This window comes from Eschscholzia californica, unplaced genomic scaffold (genome assembly GCF_041429995.1).
Source record: "Eschscholzia californica isolate CP2 unplaced genomic scaffold, dmEscCali1.0.p SCAF_4, whole genome shotgun sequence".
Taxonomy (NCBI): Eukaryota; Viridiplantae; Streptophyta; class Magnoliopsida; order Ranunculales; family Papaveraceae; genus Eschscholzia; species Eschscholzia californica.
In genome coordinates, this window is record NW_028238461.1 from 47,688,745 (window position 1) to 47,706,623 (window position 17,879).

General features: G+C 35.2%; 3 protein-coding genes across 7 annotated transcripts; 1 reads left to right on the forward strand and 2 right to left on the reverse strand.

Moving 5' to 3' along the window:
* The first annotated feature begins 434 nt into the window (after positions 1-434).
* Positions 435-2,730, forward strand: LOC147545429 (E3 ubiquitin-protein ligase SIRP1-like). Its single transcript, XM_086634262.1, has 2 exons — positions 435-1,165; positions 1,435-2,730. Exon 2 carries the CDS (start codon positions 1,456-1,458, stop codon positions 2,326-2,328), a length of 873 nt encoding a protein of 290 aa, XP_086490388.1. The 5' UTR covers positions 435-1,165; positions 1,435-1,455; the 3' UTR covers positions 2,329-2,730.
* A 458-nt stretch (positions 2,731-3,188) lies between these two features.
* On the reverse strand, positions 3,189-6,068 carry LOC147545430 (pyruvate kinase, cytosolic isozyme). Its single transcript, XM_086634261.1, has 3 exons — positions 5,717-6,068; positions 4,353-4,814; positions 3,189-4,256 (listed from the first exon to the last, which is right to left on the reverse strand). Exons 1-3 carry the CDS (start codon positions 5,942-5,944, stop codon positions 3,444-3,446), a joined length of 1,503 nt encoding a protein of 500 aa, XP_086490387.1. The 5' UTR covers positions 5,945-6,068; the 3' UTR covers positions 3,189-3,443.
* A 5,227-nt stretch (positions 6,069-11,295) lies between these two features.
* Positions 11,296-16,320, reverse strand: LOC147545431 (uncharacterized protein At5g19025-like). Of its 5 annotated transcripts, none has more exons than XR_015223921.1 (3): positions 16,128-16,320; positions 12,726-15,556; positions 11,296-11,725 (listed from the first exon to the last, which is right to left on the reverse strand). XR_015223921.1 is itself a non-coding variant. In XM_086637392.1 (2 exons), exon 2 carries the CDS (start codon positions 15,499-15,501, stop codon positions 14,845-14,847), a length of 657 nt encoding a protein of 218 aa, XP_086493518.1. In that variant the 5' UTR covers positions 15,502-15,556; positions 16,128-16,236; the 3' UTR covers positions 14,555-14,844. The 5 variants fall into 5 exon arrangements, 3 of the variants coding, with proteins under 3 accessions (XP_086493518.1, XP_086493520.1, XP_086493519.1); XR_015223922.1 differs by having other exon boundaries at positions 11,296-11,817; XM_086637392.1 differs by lacking the exon at positions 11,296-11,725 and having other exon boundaries at positions 14,555-15,556; positions 16,128-16,236.
* Positions 16,321-17,879: the final 1,559 nt, after the last annotated feature.

Consider the following 17,879-nt stretch of genomic DNA (forward strand, 5'->3'; position numbering starts at 1 on the left):
TTGGAAAGCAAGTGGTTAGTGGAATTGGAGTTTAAGAACTTGAGGAGAGGTTTTGACTTTGGATCTCCTTGTGGTCCTTGTGGAGTTTAAGAGTGCATCTAAGTTCAGTTGCAAGAGTGGTTTTGCTCCTTAACACTTAAGAATCTTATACTATAAATAGCATGATGTGGTACTATGCAAGTATATTGAGTTAAAATAGAGTCAACTCAAGTCCAATTTAGGTTAAGGGGGTTGTATGTAAATCTAGTTTACAAGAATGCTCATATATAAATGAGGGGTTTGGGACATCCTAAAAAGTCTACAAGGGCATCTAAAATGGGGTGGAAAAATCTTGGTTGCCTCCCACCAACCTTCTTTCATGCCGACAAAGCCTGTTCGAGGACTGCCATTGTCGCTGACCCTTTTAATATCTTTTATTTTCTTCCTTTCCTCCCACCACCACCTCGACTACCAATGTCTCTGATCACGACCACACTCTCTCTCACTGTTCGATCGACCAACCACGAGATGTTTTGTGGTCTACCAGCCACGAGATGTTTCATGGTCGACCACGAACCCTCGAGGAGGGCTTTACCAAATAACCTCTTAAAGGACTCTTTTGCCGGAACAGAGAGGGAGAGCGAGAGGTAACGAAAGAGAAGGAGAGAAGAAGAAAAAGACATGGTGAATTCTTTGGAGCCTCCCAAACTCTTCCACCCAAAAATTTAGATGCCCCCGTAGATTTTGAAGGATGACCCACAGCGTGGGCCATAAGAAAATAAACAAATTAGAGTGGAAGACGCGTTGGTGGTCATTCTTTACTGCAACTTGCTGCTCTTTGTCAACATTATCAACGCCACCTCAGCATATACTCCTTCCTCAATCCATATCTCTTTCCAATTTACAACAGTAAACCCCACTCCATCTCTCTTCTTTCATTTTCCTTGTTAATCCCCAAACTCTCTCTCTCTCTTTCTCTCTTTCTCTCTATGTCCTTTTTGATTGATCAATCATCATCATCACCATCAAATATCAAATCATATAGAAAAGCAGAAACATAAGAATAACTCTTGATTCTTTCATTTCCCTCTTCTCAACTTTTCTTCTCTGTTTATCTCTTTCTCTTGTTTCTTTTCTACACATGTGAAATCTCTCAAGGGAACTTTGCTTCATTTCTTGCTTTTAGGTAAGATTATTTACAAAGGGTTTCTTCTTTTTTACTTGTTTATATTTGATTCATGCCTTTGATGAGATTCTGCTTTTTTTTCTCTAGTATAAGTTCATGTATTTCTATCATTATCTGTTTAATCTTTATATGATCTTGTTATGATGTTTGATTGGGTTGAATAGTTTATATTCTTTTTTTGGTTGTTTAGATTGAAAATCATCATATGCTTTTTACCTGTTTAGTTAAGGTGAGATGTGATCTTTAATCTTGGTGAATGGAAATTGCAGAGAAAGAGTTAGAGATAGAAAATGGGTGAACCTCTATCAATGAGGTATTGGTGTTATGAGTGTTCCCAAGTGGTGAATCCAGTAATGGGGTTAGAGATCAAATGCCCATCTTGTGATGGTGGTTTTGTTGAAGAAATGGGTAGTACAAATGATGAAGATATAGATCTGGGTAATGACAGAGCTCTTTCTCTTTGGGCTAGGATCTTGCTTGGAATGTTGGGTACTACTAGTTCTAGACGCCAAAGATCCGGAAGAGAGGATGACGATGATGATGATGAAGAAGAAGAACAGGAGGAAGAAGTTGAAACATTACGAGAAGCAACCGAACTAGAGAGAGATCTTGAAACAGTTCGACGAAGAAGGAGAAGCTCAGCTGCAATTCTCCATATGCTTGAAGGTCTTACAATTCCAAGTGGGATGGAGAATTCTGAAACTGAGAGGCGAAGAGATAGAGAACGCGTTGTTCTAATCAACCCTTTCGACCAAACAATAATCCTTCAAGATGGTGATTCCACTTTGGATTTGAATCAAAATCAAACTAGTCCTAGCTCTTTAGGCAATTATCTCAATGGACCTGGTTTGGAGCTTCTACTACAACATCTAATGGATACCGATCCAAACAGATATGGAACACCACCAACTGAGAAACAGGCGATTGAAGCAATGCCAAATGTTATTATCAAAGATAACTTACAATGCTCGGTGTGTTTGGATGATTTTGAAATTGGTACAGAAGCAAAAGAAATGCCTTGTAAACATAAGTTTCATAGTGGGTGTATACTTCCATGGTTGGAGCTTCATAGTTCTTGCCCAGTTTGCAGGTTTCAGATGCCTAGTACTGATGGACCAAAGGTTGATATAGACGAGCCCGGAAATAGCAGTTATACGATGTAGATATGTATGAAAGGACTTTGTGAAGAGAGCCAGCCATGTAGAGAAGATTGGAGTGGTGAAGAGAGCCAGCCATGTAGAGAAGATTGGAGTGGTGTCCGAAAAATGAACGTCAAATGGGTTAGTTACTCTAGAACCCATAGAGCGGTTAGGTGTGCAATGTGTAGGGATGAGAAAGAAATTCTCGGTCGAAATCGATGGCCTCTTACTCTTACCCATTCCTTTACAGGAGCTCAAAGTGGTGAGTATTGTCAATCCTTCCTTTTGTTTAGGTTCTTGTTTCTCATGTATATAGTCTCATCAATCTACTCTATATTGTGATATTGTGAGATCATAATTTCGACTGTCAATTTTCTTTTAATTTTACCGTTGCCTGGGGAATCAGTATAATACTTCTTCGCTTGCTATTGTTCCTCGTTGATTTCTTATTGAGTTGCTTAGAGAATGTGCACAACAATTAGGTATGAAGCTTCTAAAAGCAACCAAATGGTTTTGAGATTTTGACACTTATCTACCCCAATGACCTTTATCCACCTCAAAATCATATTTCAACTAATTTCTTAATTGCCAAGGTCTCACTTGGTGGAAGGAAAGATAATGGTTTCAATTGAGATCTTTTAGAATTACCCATCTCCAATGTGATTCAATGGCATCTCTTATAATGAACTTGTAAGTGAACCATTCACTTTTGCAGAAACTAACTCCTAAATCTTCTGCTTCCATTGATTGGTAAAAGCCTAAAAGAATAAAGTAATGGTGCAAGGAGAGGTATTATTTTCATGTGCTCTCTCTAAAGTTACTGGTAAGATGGTCACATGAAAGATGCAATAGAAAATTGCAGAAGATGAAGTTTAACAAGATTGTTTAGTATCTGTAAAAACCCTTACTTTTGAGCAAAACTGCTGCAAACTGTGAACATTTAAAACCTCAAAAATCCTCGAGTTATATCTCTCTCAAGAGTGTATACCCCATTGTAAAACCAAACCAAACTTACTAATAGTAGTACTATAATTTCGTTTCTAAGCAAAGCAAAAGTAGAGCACACACCTAAGTTAGCCATAAGAAAATCTGTCTGCCCCAGATCAAGCAGAAACCACAAATGCACTTCGAACTAGTAATCACTTAACAGTCATGATCTTGATGACAGATGAAGCTCCGACACGATGCAACGCCACAATTGAATCTCCTGGATTACAAAATCCCTTCAACTTAGCATGTTGAAGAGCAAACTCAATTGATTCGTCGGTTGATTCCTCATTAGAAGCTCTTGCAGACCCGGAGCTCAGAACAGGGACTAGACCACGGAAAATGAGACTGTGCCTTGCTGGATATTCATCACTGCATAACCAATTGAAGGAATCTGTCTTCAATTCAGGGACCACCACAGAGAGGATTGGCATAGATGGCCTATACTTGGCCACTAGTTTGGCAGTGCTTCCACCTCTAGTTAGGACTAGAATGAGTGCTGCTTTTGCCGAGTTTGCAGTTCGAACAGCTGAAGAAGCAAGACTCTCCAATGGGCTCATAGGCACTGGAGCGGATTGCATAATCCCCTTAAAAACTGCTCCGTAATCAAGATTCGACTCAGCTTCGATACAGATCTTGGCCATGGTTCGAACAGCTAGCTCAGGGTAAGCTCCTGCTGCTGTTTCTCCACTAAGCATTACACAATCTGTGCCATCAAGAACTGCATTAGCGACGTCAGTTGCTTCGGCTCTAGTGGGTCTTGGAGATTTGATCATCGACTCCAACATCTGAGTTGCAGTCACAACAGGTTTTCCATGGATGTTGCACTTGTAGATCATTACCTTCTGTGCTAAAAATATCTTCTCGATTGGAATTTCCATTCCCAAGTCACCACGTGCAACCATAAAAGCATCAGAGTTTGCTAGAATATCATCAAAATTAGCTACCCCTTCTTGATTTTCGACCTAGCATATCAAATACATTACAAAATTATGAAATGGGGTGTCATGAAAAATCGCAATTAAGTTGATCCACGAAACTGAAAAAATAAATCAACAGACCTTCGACATGAGCATGATTGACTTTGCGTGCTTCCCGAGTAGCTTGCGAACTTCCACAAGGTCCGAACCTTTACGAACAAAAGAGAGAGCAATCATGTCAATCTTATTTGGGACCCCCCATTGTAAGATATCTTCCTTGTCTTTCTCAGTTAGGGTTGGGAGATCTACAATAACCCCTGGAAGATTAACATTCTTTCTCTCACCAAGAAGAGCAGTATTCTCACAGCGGCACTGAACCAAACCCGACTCTTTGTCACATGAGAGCACAGTTAATGTGATTGTGCCATCAGCACACAGTATCACACTTTGTGGTTTTACATCCTCGGCCAACTTTTTGTAGCTCATAGAGATCATTTTCTCATCACCCTTAATGTCATAGTCGGTGGAGATAGTGATCTCTTGACCCTTTACGAGTTTCACAGGTTTGCCATCTTGAAGAAATCCAGTTCGAATTTCTGGACCCTATAATATCCAAAGACATGTTATAAGAAACTGAAACCGTAAACAACTTAGCCATTACAAAAACGACATTTTTCTCGATCAGAACTAATTAAACGAGCGAGATTACCTTATAATCAGGAAAATAAAACAGGAAAGCTTGTGATCTTTAACTAAGAATGGAAATTAGACATTAGAATCATTTAATATAATCTAAATCATGAAGGTTTAAATGCACATACTCATAAATATTGTTTTCCCCATTAAATATTTCTTTCGGTAAAATTATACCATATAATTCAATTCCTTCTTTTAACAAAATCAAATCTACTCTTAGTTAACATTCCATATAAATGATAATAATCCAAACAATGCATTATATTTCTTAGTATTATAATTCTTTAAGATTCTTTTAACTATAGGGTAATTTATTTATAATACAAACTATTGTTCTTATTTTGATTTTTGCACCAAAACTTATCTAAAAACAAATTAATCCTATGAGTTATGATAATAGAACAAGAGAGAGAAAGGGAGAGGACATGCAAATGGTGATCTAACCTAAAAGTTAACTGCACTTTTAAAATGAGTGAAAAACATCTAAAAAAAAAAGAACAATTTTACATATAAAAACAAGAGAGTATGCAGATTTGGGATCTGATTAAATACAAGAAAAGAAGAACACACAGAAACAACTAGGATACAAAATTGCAGAGAACCCAATAAGAACAGAGACAAATTATGCACAAAATACACAGATTTATAAATAAAAACTAAACCCAAAAACAGAAGATCAAACAGATCGCAAACATCAACAAATAATAAAATAAAAATGAGAAGATCATGAATCAAACAAGACCCAGATCAGAGAAACAACATAAAACCCAAAATGAAGGAGAACCCAAGTTGAGGAAAGGGAATAATACCTTTGTATCTAACATAACAGCACAGAGGATCCCAGTATTTTCCATAGCCGTCTTAAGATTATCTAGGGTTTCTTGATGATACTCATGGGATCCATGAGAAAAGTTAAAACGAGCAACATTCATACCAGCTCTCAAAAGTTTTTCAACCATAGGAACAGACCTAGATGCAGGACCTAATGTGCAAACGATCTTGGTTTTGGGTCTCATCTCTCTTCCTTGATTAGCCATGAAAGAAGAGGAGTTGGAAGAAGAAGGAGAAAAACAATGGGTGTGAGAAAGTGGGTTCTGTTTTATTTCTCTTTCTCTCTCTCCTTCTCTTGGAATAATAAGATGGTTTAGGGATGGTTTCGTAGGTCTAAATATGTATTTATAGAGGGAGAAAAAGAAGGCTTGGAGGGCAAGAATGGGCGGCAGAAAAACAGAGAGGACCATTATAATGTCTTCTATTTGTTAGAGAGAGAAAGAGAGAGAGGTGGGAAAAGGTTCGTTTTGTTCCGTTTAAAGCATGAAGTCTGACTGACCATTGAACCACATGCTACAGTAGTATATGCATTGATATTTGCACTTGTAAGGAATTACATTCTTTTCATTTAACCAAATATTCTTTTTCATATCTCCAACCAAACTTATACTTTAATTTTTAAAATCAATAAGATTCACATTTTAATCTTCTAGGTCCATAACACACCTTTCAATATAGAAAAATAAATCCATAACACGTATGTTACACAAAATCAAAGAGTCCATAACAGACATGTTACATACAATCAAAATGGGGGTTACACAGAGTCATGGCAATGTTTTTGTTATTTTCACATTCTTTGAACTTGCAGGAGGCAATGACGAAGTCATGAAGAGATTTGTTACGTTCGTAAGTGTACTAATGATTTTTTTCTAAAAAACTTTAATAGATTAAATACTTTCCAATATTTACAAATTAGTCTCGATTTCCACCAACTAGAATAGTTTATACTCTAAAAAGGAAAAAAATTGTTTCATAACTTAGGCGACTTATGATTTGACTTGATTATGACGTTGTGTTTCTGTGCGTTTACTTTCTTAAACGAACTTATGCGTTTTTGGAGTAAAAATCCGAAAAAAAAAAAAAAAAAATTTCAAGTTTGTTACGTACAAATTTTTAAGATTTGATTTCTTTTCTTCACTTTCTTCTTATTCTAATGGAAGGGAGCATCCCTAAAATCTAGAGGATTAAGGCAAAACGTCCAAAATGGGTCCGAGAATAGGAATCCAGCCCGCGCCAGAGAAATAATACGGAGCAAGTCCATGCGTCTGGTTCCCAAAATAAAAAAATGAGAACGACCTTGGTTCTTTAAGTATTTATAGAATTGCCATTCAAAGATGTCCGCGAAAATTTGTCCGGTCAGTTTTGAAAAGACCCAATAAGGCAACCATCACGTCTCTATTAATTACTACCCACGCCTTTTAGTTTCGGAAAAACCATTTTTCCTTTTCAATGAAGACATTCACTGTTCTAGCTTTCCTTCTCAAGAAATTTGCTTCTCTCCCTCTAGAAATCACTTGAAAATCAGATCTTCTCATTAACTTTCTTGATTGCTTCCAACGAAACTCCATCGAAGAAGTACTCTTCTAAGAATCACTTGAAACAGTAAGTTTTTTATACTCTTTCACTAATATTACACAAAAAAAACCCTAAATCTGAAAACTTCCTCTTACATCTTCCCCTTTATTGGTGCAGATGGTAAAGAAGCTTTCCCTAAAATCTGAAAAGCTTTCCCTTATGCACAAAACTGTAAGTATCTACTTAGATCTTAAATATCTTGTTCATAACAAAATAAAAAAATCTTTTGCTGATTTTGAGAAAAAAAAAAATCAGATGGGATTTTGAGTTTGTTAAAAATGGGTCCTCCTTCTCAATCATTAACATAACCTAAATCAAATTAACTTTCTCGTTTGATTTGAGAATCCTTCCCGGTTGAATATTATTCCAAAACCCTAAATCGAATAAATTTTGTGTTTGATTATTATTTAAGAACCCTAAAAATTATTAACTTTCGGTACCTAGTTTCCTGTCCTGTAAACTATTTTCTTCCCGGTAAATAGTTTCTTGTACCATGCATATTTTCATCTAGGCCATTTCCTAACTATTATGTTCTAGTTTGTTCCTGAAAATATTTTTATATATACTATATTTGAAATGTGAATGAAAGTGTGTTAGTCTTTGTTGTATTCTTCTTTGTACATAATTCATTGAATGGTGCTATTTAAGATGTACTTACCACTTAATGTTCTCATTTTACAGTGAGCACATGTGAATTCCACTACCTCTATTGTGACTAAGCCAAAGAACACGACAACAATATGACTAACATGATATGAATGAGTCTCAACAGGGATGGAGAAAGAGAATGGAAGATGAAGTGTTTCAAATGTTGTTGTTGTTCTAAGTTTATACATTCGTTTACTACCACTTTTTGTAATATTTACGGTACTTTTGTAACATTTATCTTGTGTAGCGGGAATTACATCTTAACTTCTTTCCTTCTCTCAAACATTCTCTCCTTATATGATGGACAATCATAGGACATTCCTTACAAAACGTAAATTATTTTCAAGGAAAATTTATAGGACATTTTATGTACTACCCATTTGATTATGTACTAGCCATTTGGTTATGTACTAGACATTTTTGTACTGGGGATTTTCCTGTGTACCGAGAATTATTTTATGTACTGGCCATTTAGTTATGTACTAGACACTTTTGTACTGGGAATTTTCTTGTGTACCGGGAATTGTTCTATGTAATAGCCATTTGGTAACAAAACATACTATGTGAAACTTTCAAGATGCAAATGTGACAAAATTGTACAAAGTGAAACTTCAACAGTAGGTTCCTATGCAAACTTCAAATAGATACCTCTCTTGACTTAGTTTAGAAAGCGTTCAAAGTGTGCATTTTGAAATGTGCAGTACATTCGGAAATGCGTAGTATGTTTTGAAATATACAGTACATTTTCTTATGTAGTCCAAATAGAAGTTTGCACCCCATATTTCGTAATGTACTGTACATAAAATGATCCACGCCACATTTGGACGAAAAGGTGTATCAGTCACGCTGAATATAACAAAAAAGTGGTACAGTATCCGAAGAGAACTTTAAGATGTTAGGTGTCACATTCTATCCTACATTTCAATATTCTTAGACAAAAGAGGTGAAGTGAAAAATGATGTCGGGAACTTATTAATGTATAGTAAATATTTTTGTACACGTAACATTTCAATATTTCCCAAAAAAAGAATCTATTGTATACAATGCAGATGCACATGTAACAGGAACCGGGAGATGTTCTGTACAACATTCTTTGCACTCAATATTTCAATATTACCAGAACAAATAATAAATCTAACAAAACCTGGTTCAATCTCTTTATAAAAACCTAAAAATAACAAATCTAGCAAATCTCTTGCAAATAAACCCAAGGCTGATTGTAAATAGTAAACCAAATTAACAGAGAGATCTGATCTGGTTTGATAAAAACACAGATTTGTTGTTATCCAGTTTGATTTTTAAGAAACCCTAAATTTGGAATCTCTTACTACGAATGGAGAGAAGAAAACTGATAGAGAAAGATATTCTCTATATTTAATATTAGGATATATTTTAGAAGATATTCTATAGTTATTTAATATTAAGAGTTTCTATATTTTAGAAGATATTTTATAGTTATCTAATATTAGGAGTTTCCATATTTTAGAGTTTCTAAGTGATTTAGGAGTTTCCATATTTCTATATTTCTAAATATTAAATCCTAGTTGGAGTCTAAATTCTAAAATTACAGCCTATATATATGGATGAGTTCATAGTAGTAAGGATATGAATATGAATATTGAAGTTATTAATAAAGTTTTTTATTAGTATTACGTTTATCTTTGGCTGGCCTAGAGAATGACTTAGGTTCTTATCAAAAACAGATTTTACAACTTCCTTGATTTGTGTGGTATAGTGTCTTGAATCTCTAATATACAAAAATAACTCCTTCCAAGACATGAATCTCTGTTTCAGAAGAAAATAATTTTGTTCATCAGCAAACAGAGGATAAAGAGAGATCTTTTGGTTATAGAGAGAGAAAGAAGAGAGTTATTAATCAGGGAGATTAATCGGGATGAGGCGACAACATTTGGGAAGAAAATCGATTTAGGAAGATTTCCCTTCTCAAGATATGATCCTCATTTAATGTTGATTTTCAATCAGTCAGATAATTAAGGAAGGTGATGCTCTCAAAGTACCGGACATGGGCAAAAAAAGAAGAAAAAGAAAAGAAAAGAGGTAACAGTCAAGAACAAAAGGGAATAGTCAGATTTTCTGACATTTTGGACTGAGTCCTTATTTTTGGTTTGGGTTGGAGATGAAGCTTATTTACGCTCCATTTATTGGGCCTCTCACCCATTTTTGGTAAAATCTATTCCACCTTCAATCTCCAAATTAGAACTATACTAGAATGGAAAGCAACTCTAACTTTAGCTTAAAAGATCAACAAAGAGTATGCCCTAAAACCAATATTATATTAGCAAAGAACTTTCCATAAAATATTTTCCATCATTATAGACAAAAAAAATGCTAGGTTAAGGTATTGAAAGGAAAGGACCCATAATCATTTATGGTCCAACAACTTGTAGATGACTTAGACAAGTATTCATGAGGTGGGAATACAAATCTAATCAAAGCCAACTTAGCCCCACATGAACTGGCGAAATCTCTTATGAATCCATAACTTTGTCTGTATGTTCTGTTTGACCCTTTTTGGGACTTATAAGCTTGTACTCATTGTATCCTTTGGATACTATCTATGAAATTAGCTTTTCCGTCAAAAAAAAAATTGTGTGGTGTAACTGATAGTCAAAAGGAGGTTTCAATGGTTGGGAGTATTAAAAGAGATTTCAATGGTAGGGAGACTCTTCAAATTATTCCATAACCAAAGAAAATTATATGTTTACACTACGTTCACGTAGACACATTCTTTATCTTGCATCTATGTGACACTGAGATGTTGATACTAGCTTACATCGTTTATTTAAATCGGAAGCTAGCCCACTCCTAACTTTAAAATGATAGATAGGATAGGACTAGGGCTTAACACATACGAATCTACGTGAATCAGTTCATATGATAATTTTTAAGATAAGAACTTTATTCAATACACTTTTTTTTTTTTTGATGAGATTTATTCAATACACTTGGGAAGGAAGAAATGCCATTTAAGAGTTTATAACATTGAATCATTAACTGCAACATTAGTTATCATGCTAAGATAGGAAAAGCATCAAAGTTGGTATCATAGGAACTATAATTTGTAGAAACTGACAAGCACAACAACAGGCAATATCCCTAAAAAAAAACAAAACTATAAATGCATAATATAACCGCTAGAAAGTATAGAGATAACATACTAAAATAAAAGTCTAGGTTAAATCGGGTATCAATTTCAAAAAGCCTCAAGTGATTAAGAAAATAAACCAAGATATTCCTAGTATGTACCCAAACAAGCTATTACGGTCAATACGTCTAGCAAAACGAAGTTTCTGCACAACTTTAAGCATGGCGTGACTGAAAGCAATATGTACTTGTGAACTATAGAAAAACTATGATATAGAAGAGTAGAAGACAAGCTATTATGTATAAGTAACAATCTTGCAGATATATTCACTAAGTCGTTCCCAATTTCAACGTGTGGACTTTATGACCTTTCACGATCACCCAGATGCTAGCATCCATCTAAACAAAAATGCTCATTTAACGCCTCACAGGTGGTTTTCTTGTGTAGCTTGAGGAGGCCAGTCTTTGGAACAGCGAAGGCATTCTACTACTTTTTTTCTTGCCCTCAGTGAAAAATCTAAGTTAGGGCGAAGAAAGGAAAGCACCACAGAGGGGAAGCGAGAATTAAAGATGCGTAAATGGTTGAGAGAGAGCATCGACAAGGATTCGCTTCCAAACTGGGTTCTAGTTAGCTATCGCCGGAGACCGGAGTACACCTGAAAATTGACAGTAAGCAGAATCAACATCATCCTTCTCTCACCAAATCCATAAAGACTGAAAAGGAGACATCATTTGATTCTTGATGAAGCTACAAAAAAGAAAAAGCAAATTTTAATGCATTAAAGCTTTTGAAGTTCAGGAAATTTCATGTTCTTTTTTGTCAAAAAGACAAGTTATCTTTTTGTCCTTTTAGGCCCCATATATAGTTTGGAAATAGACTTGAAGGACAATTCTAAAAGCACTCCCATTTCTAATGCCGAAATTGCCCTTGGAATATTAGCTTGCGAAGCTTTGCAAACTGGTTTGCAGTGCTTTGCAATCTGGTTTACAGAGCTTTGCAAACTGGTTTGCAATCTGATTTATAGAGCTTTGCAAACTGGTTTGCAGAGCTTTGCAATCCCGTTTGCATTACTTTGCAATCTGGTTTGCCTTGCAATGACTTTGCACACACTTTGCAATCTGGTTTGCAGAGCTTTGCAAACTAGTTTGCACTACTGTGCAATTTGATTTGTCTTGCAAAGCTTTGCAAACTGGTTTGCAATCTCGTTTGCAAACTAGTTTGCACTCTCGTTTGCAATAAGGTCAGTTTCGTCTTTTCCCTATATTAGATTATTTACAAAAATGCCATAGGGAGCTGAAGCCTATAAAAAGTTGACAAATCCTTTTTAACCAAAACTCAAATTTTTTATGGAGTTTTGGCCAAATTTCCCTTTGAAGTTTGTACCAATAGTGGAGTTGGTACAATTTGTAACTTGAAGATAAAATATATCGAAGTTCAGATAAGACAACATGAACAGCTTTAGGTACAACCCGTAAAACAAAATACGAAATGCTCATTGTTTTACAAGAAAGAACAAATTTGACAATCTATTTAGGAGTTTGCGAGTGTTACTACAGGGGGTACCAGCTAAGGTTTTGTTTCCATTCAACTGGCAAAGTAGAACCTCTTCTACACGAAAAAAAAAAAATTATGAGCTAAGAGCGCCAGGAAAGTACCTCATAAGGAGTACTATAGGAACCCCAAGAGCCACTTGGAAATGATAACCTTGGTTCTGAACTTGATGCACCTGAAATGCAACTCACATAGCTGATCTTCAAATCATCCACTGATTGCTTGTGTGTTTGCCTTTTCATTGTTGGAAGAACTGCAAAGGTCTGCGGAAATGGACTAATACAAACAAGTCCGTACTATAATAAACATGTTTTTAATGACATTCTATAAATCTTAAAAGAAACAACATACGCAAAATGTGGAGAATCACGAAACAATATAGGCTTAAACAGAAAGAAAGTACACTACTTGAAAATCTTAGAGGCTAATATGTTTATTTCATTGAGTATGATGTTTCCTGTCAAAAGGAGCTCTTTACTTACGAGCATTTGAACTCATGAAGAAAATAGCATCAGTGACTGCAGAACTCCAGAAGTTAGACCAAACGAAAAATAGAAAAATTCGTAATTCAAATCAAATATGTGAAGACTGAAGAGAGCAACACTAATTTCCATTCACAGCCGAACTGCACCTAAACAACCAGGGCAAGACATCACTTCAAGCAGCAAGTAGTTTGACTTGAATGGACTTAGCTGGAACGGAGATATTAAAGAGCTCAATGAGATGTGCTATGAAAAGATAAATTGATGCCCATGGATTTCAGCGATATTTTCAATATACTACGATTTAGTACAAACACGGTAAGGCTACCTGGGATTGTCATTGTGTTACAGTAGTATTATACTAAGAAACTGATGCTCTCATAACAGTAACAACTAAACAATTAGAAGTAGATAAGAAAGACACTGATATCACTGAAAGCTCAATAGTAACACAACCTCGATGCTAAAAGATCCCTATAGACAGAAATAAGATCAGATTTATAAAGCGGGTGACTGACATCATAGTTTTATCGTATATTATTTATCTGGAATAATTCACTTAAGAAACATATCTAACAACAACACTCTAAAAAGATATCATGACACCTACCCAATGCTAACCATGTTTCCTGTGAGAAAAACAGGGGAACTCGAATGACTTACCAAACATATCTAACAACAATACTCTTACAAGATATATGTATATTACATTATAATTGCAAGTCATTACTTCTTTTGGCGAAATGACCATCATTCCGAAATAAATCCAACTAGATCAACGATTTACCTATATTAAGCAAAAGAGATAATAGGTATGATCACGTAATCATGTTATTAATTTATTATTCACCTCCTATATTCGACTATATTAAACTAGAATTCTTAGTACCGATGCCCTAACAAATGAATATCATCTATTCCACTACACCTCTAACTTAAAGGATTAAAAGTGCTAGAAGATGAAACAGATCCCCGTAAATCCTCCTTTCCCCTGTTAAGACAATTCATATTTGAAATCACTTCCACAAGACCTGATACATTTGCCTGTTATCTGGTATGATATCAAGGATAAGTGGATACAAGCTTCCTTAAGAGAATAACAATTACAGGGTTTATATATGCACGGAAAAAAAGAGAAACTACTATTGCATATTTATGACTAATAAACATAACCCGCAAATAACAAAATCCAAGTTAACGGAGAAAAATTGCGTTAAAGTTCTACGCTATTGTCTGCAAATAACGTTACTTTTGCTTCTTTAAAACATTTACTATTATTGGTTAAGGTTGTTAATTCTTCTGCGCTAATCGATAAAGGAATCTAAGTATATATGTATATATATATCCATTTCATGAATTCAAAAAGCCAAATGTCAGAAGTAAAGATATATCAATCACTCGCAAACAAAACAAGTAAGGAAAGACTCAGGAGAAGATGAAAGCACAATGAGTATATAAAGGATATAACTTTTCATTATAATTTTCCAACTACATTTCGGAGTTCAGTTCATGATTACTACCATAAGAGAGACTAAATCTACGGTAATATGCTGGTCCTTGATAAAGGTGGCAAAAGATAAAATGACTCTCGACAAATGTTACCACCATTGTAAAAATATTGCATTTCACTTATTCTAAGAGTAAGGAACAACTACCCAAGTAACCATCTTAATACTTTTAGTTCCGAATTATTAATATAAAGGGAACATTATAACAGGAAAAAAGAGAAACATATCTTGATCTACTTCTTGATTCTGCGGATTTTCTTAGGCCCCCAAACCTCCATCCTACCAGCAGGACATCCACAAGGAGCTCGAAAGATGAGAACAGTTCGACCATTGAGTGGCGCCATCTTTTTCAACTCTGCTTCAAGTTCCTTGTGGTCTTGCCCTAGTTCAAGTGGTTGGATCCCATATGCATCCTCTGGCATCGGAGCTAAGTACTTCACACATTCTTCTGATTCGAGCTGGATATCAAATTCGACTGCCTTTCTAAGACCTTTGCAGAAACGATTCCCACATTTTCTAGATTTGTAATGAATTATTTCCCACAATGCAACTACTGTAACAAAAGTTACAACTAAACCGACAGCATAAGCAATAGGCGCATCATATATGACATCTCCAATGATATCACAAGCTATTGGAAGAAGCTCCGAGACCTCAGTGAAGATGAATTTGAAGTATGGAACAGTTAAAAACCCTAGAGAACCAAGTACCATAACTAATAAGATGATGTCAATAGCAGCAAAAGGCGAGTGATCACAAAAGGAACCCAACGAATTGTTGTTGTGCTTCTTGTTTCGAGAATGATTGTGATTGTTCCGATTATCTGGAGCCATATTCCTATGTTGTTCAAAAGCTTTGCAGAATTCAATCAAACTTCGGCAATCAACCATTGCTAAAACCTCAAGCAACTAAACCAACTGAAATTAGCAGGAAATTCAAAATCACCTGCAAATCAAGAAAGATTAATTAGAACCTAAAAACCACTTAAGCAATCCGAGATCTAATTTTACACAAATTGACTCCATAATCGCTAAATGAATCAAAATCAACCTTCAATTCTCAACTAATTGCGGCAGAATTACATAAAGAGATCTTCGTAACTTCGTCAATTGAAAATGAATTTCAAATTGGATCCAATTTTCAAATTTCACGATATTGAATAACTTTCAGAATCAGATTACCTGATCAGAACTGCGAAAGAGGAAGAATGATTCCTTATCAATTGCAGAAGCTGATTAAGTAAATAGATCCTAAATCGGACACGATACTAACGAATAAAGAAATTTAAAAACCGATCTGATCGAAACTTTGATACGCTTAAAATCGAATATACCGATCTCAAATCCTCGATTCTAAGATCTCGATTTTAAGATCTCAAATAGAAAAGAAAACGAAGAAAATTTGATGGAATAGAACTATAAAAGGCAAGTACTAATCAGATTGAGTAAAAAAGACTTGTAAATCGATCATCAATCAATCAATAGGTTAGAGAGAGAGAAAGAGTTGATATTCTTACTGCCGGCTGAGATTCTGAGGAGGAGGAGAGAGAAGGAAAATGCATGACGAGTGAAAAGAAATGGGCCTGGATTTAACTATTTATATACTGATAGTGATGTAATCCCGAGGAAGACGTTATCTTTCATTTCTCTATTTTCTCTCTTTTCTCTCTCTCTCTCTCTAAGGTAGTCGAAGAAGTTCTGTTAAGTGTCAACTATTCCGGTTCTTTGTATAAAAATAATGTCATTCGTGCTTGAAGCACTCACGTTTTAGAGAGGGGAGGAGCACCTCTCCCAAACAAAAAAAAAATGAGAGGAAAAGTTAGATAGAGATTTAAAGATTTCCTTTTAAAAAATGTATACTTGGGTTTCTTATTTTATTTGAGGAACCGAGATTGACAATAATTGATAACAAATTTAACAATAATTGATTGCAAGTTTAATGGATGCAGAAGTTATGATGGTATTAGAATCTAATATTAAGTGATTTGTGAAGAATTACAGTGATGAATCTCACATTTTCTAGGAGTTAAAAGAGTCGATCATAACAAAAAACGTACATAATGAATAACTTATTTACTACGTAAAAAAAGATATGTTGTGATCTCCTTAAAAAATAAGAGGTTGGTAACTATGGGTAAACGATAAGGAAGTGAAACTATGGAGATTCTCGTCCTAATTTGCAAATAGAGCTCTGGTTGGGAAAATGCAACCAGGAAGGAAAAAATAAGGGTTAATTTCGTTTTGGCTCTAATTTGTGACCAGCTGTTTTTACACCCGTAAGTGTCCGTCAGTTCAATTTAACCTTGAAAGATTAGAGTTGTACACGGTAGCTTATCAAATCAGATATAAACATTTTCGTATCTGATAAACTATCCGAAATCGGCTATCCGATAATTATCCGACGGATATATATATATATCAATTTCCAAATTCCAAATCCGATAATATTAACGGATATCAGATAATAACCGGTAACCGAAACCAAAAGGAAAATTTATATTTTAAGTTTTTAACCATTAGATCTAAATAATAAATCTCAACCATCCATTTTATATTTATTATTAATAAAGTTTATATTTTTACTATATTTATATATTACTTATCGGATGCGGATATTTATCGGATCGATTATTAGTATATCTGTATCTGATAACCGATAAGGAGTATCCGAATTGATATTCGAAATTTCGGATGTTTTTGTAAAAATCGTATGCGGATACGGATCGGATATTGAATGTTCGGATATCCATTGACAGGCATACCAAGGACCAAAAAATTTTAACTTTTCCCAAACTATCTTTGGGGGCCAAAATGGAATTAATCCAAAAAAAATTAAAAACATGAACTCCACCTCATTCCTCCATCTCACCCCCACTTCATCCCACTCACCACCTCATCATCTTCTCCAGTTAGGTCGTCGTCCGGCCAAAGATTTCGGCAACCGCCCGACGAGCTTTTTCAAACTAATTTTTTTTTCGGTTTTTTCTTATTTTTTTCTCTCTTTCTTTCTCTCCACTAGGGTTTGTGGAAACCCAAAATCCTAGATCTGATTTAAGAAAAACTCAAACCAGGGTTGTTGAAGTTTCACTATTGAAGCTTCAATAGTGTTTGTTGAACCTTCAGATCTGGTTTGGGTTTTCCCCAACCCAAACTAGATCTAGGGTTTCCCTAAACACTAGTAGAGAGAGAGAGAAAGAGAGAAAAGAATAAACAATTTATTTTTTTTAAGTTTGTCAGTCGCCGGATTGTCTGGTCGGCGATCTTGGCGA

Coding starts and splice junctions, on each gene's coding strand:
- LOC147545429 (XM_086634262.1), top strand. CDS start 1,456: ATGGGTGAACCTCTATCAATGAGGTATTGGTGTTATGAGTGTTCCCAA.
- LOC147545430 (XM_086634261.1), bottom strand. CDS start 5,944: ATGGCTAATCAAGGAAGAGAGATGAGACCCAAAACCAAGATCGTTTGC. Junction 4,815..5,716: donor CTGTTATGTTAGATACAAAG/GTATTATTCCCT, acceptor TGGATATTATAG/GGTCCAGAAATTCGAACTGG. Junction 4,257..4,352: donor CAATCATGCTCATGTCGAAG/GTCTGTTGATTT, acceptor TTGATATGCTAG/GTCGAAAATCAAGAAGGGGT.
- LOC147545431 (XM_086637392.1), bottom strand. CDS start 15,501: ATGGTTGATTGCCGAAGTTTGATTGAATTCTGCAAAGCTTTTGAACAA.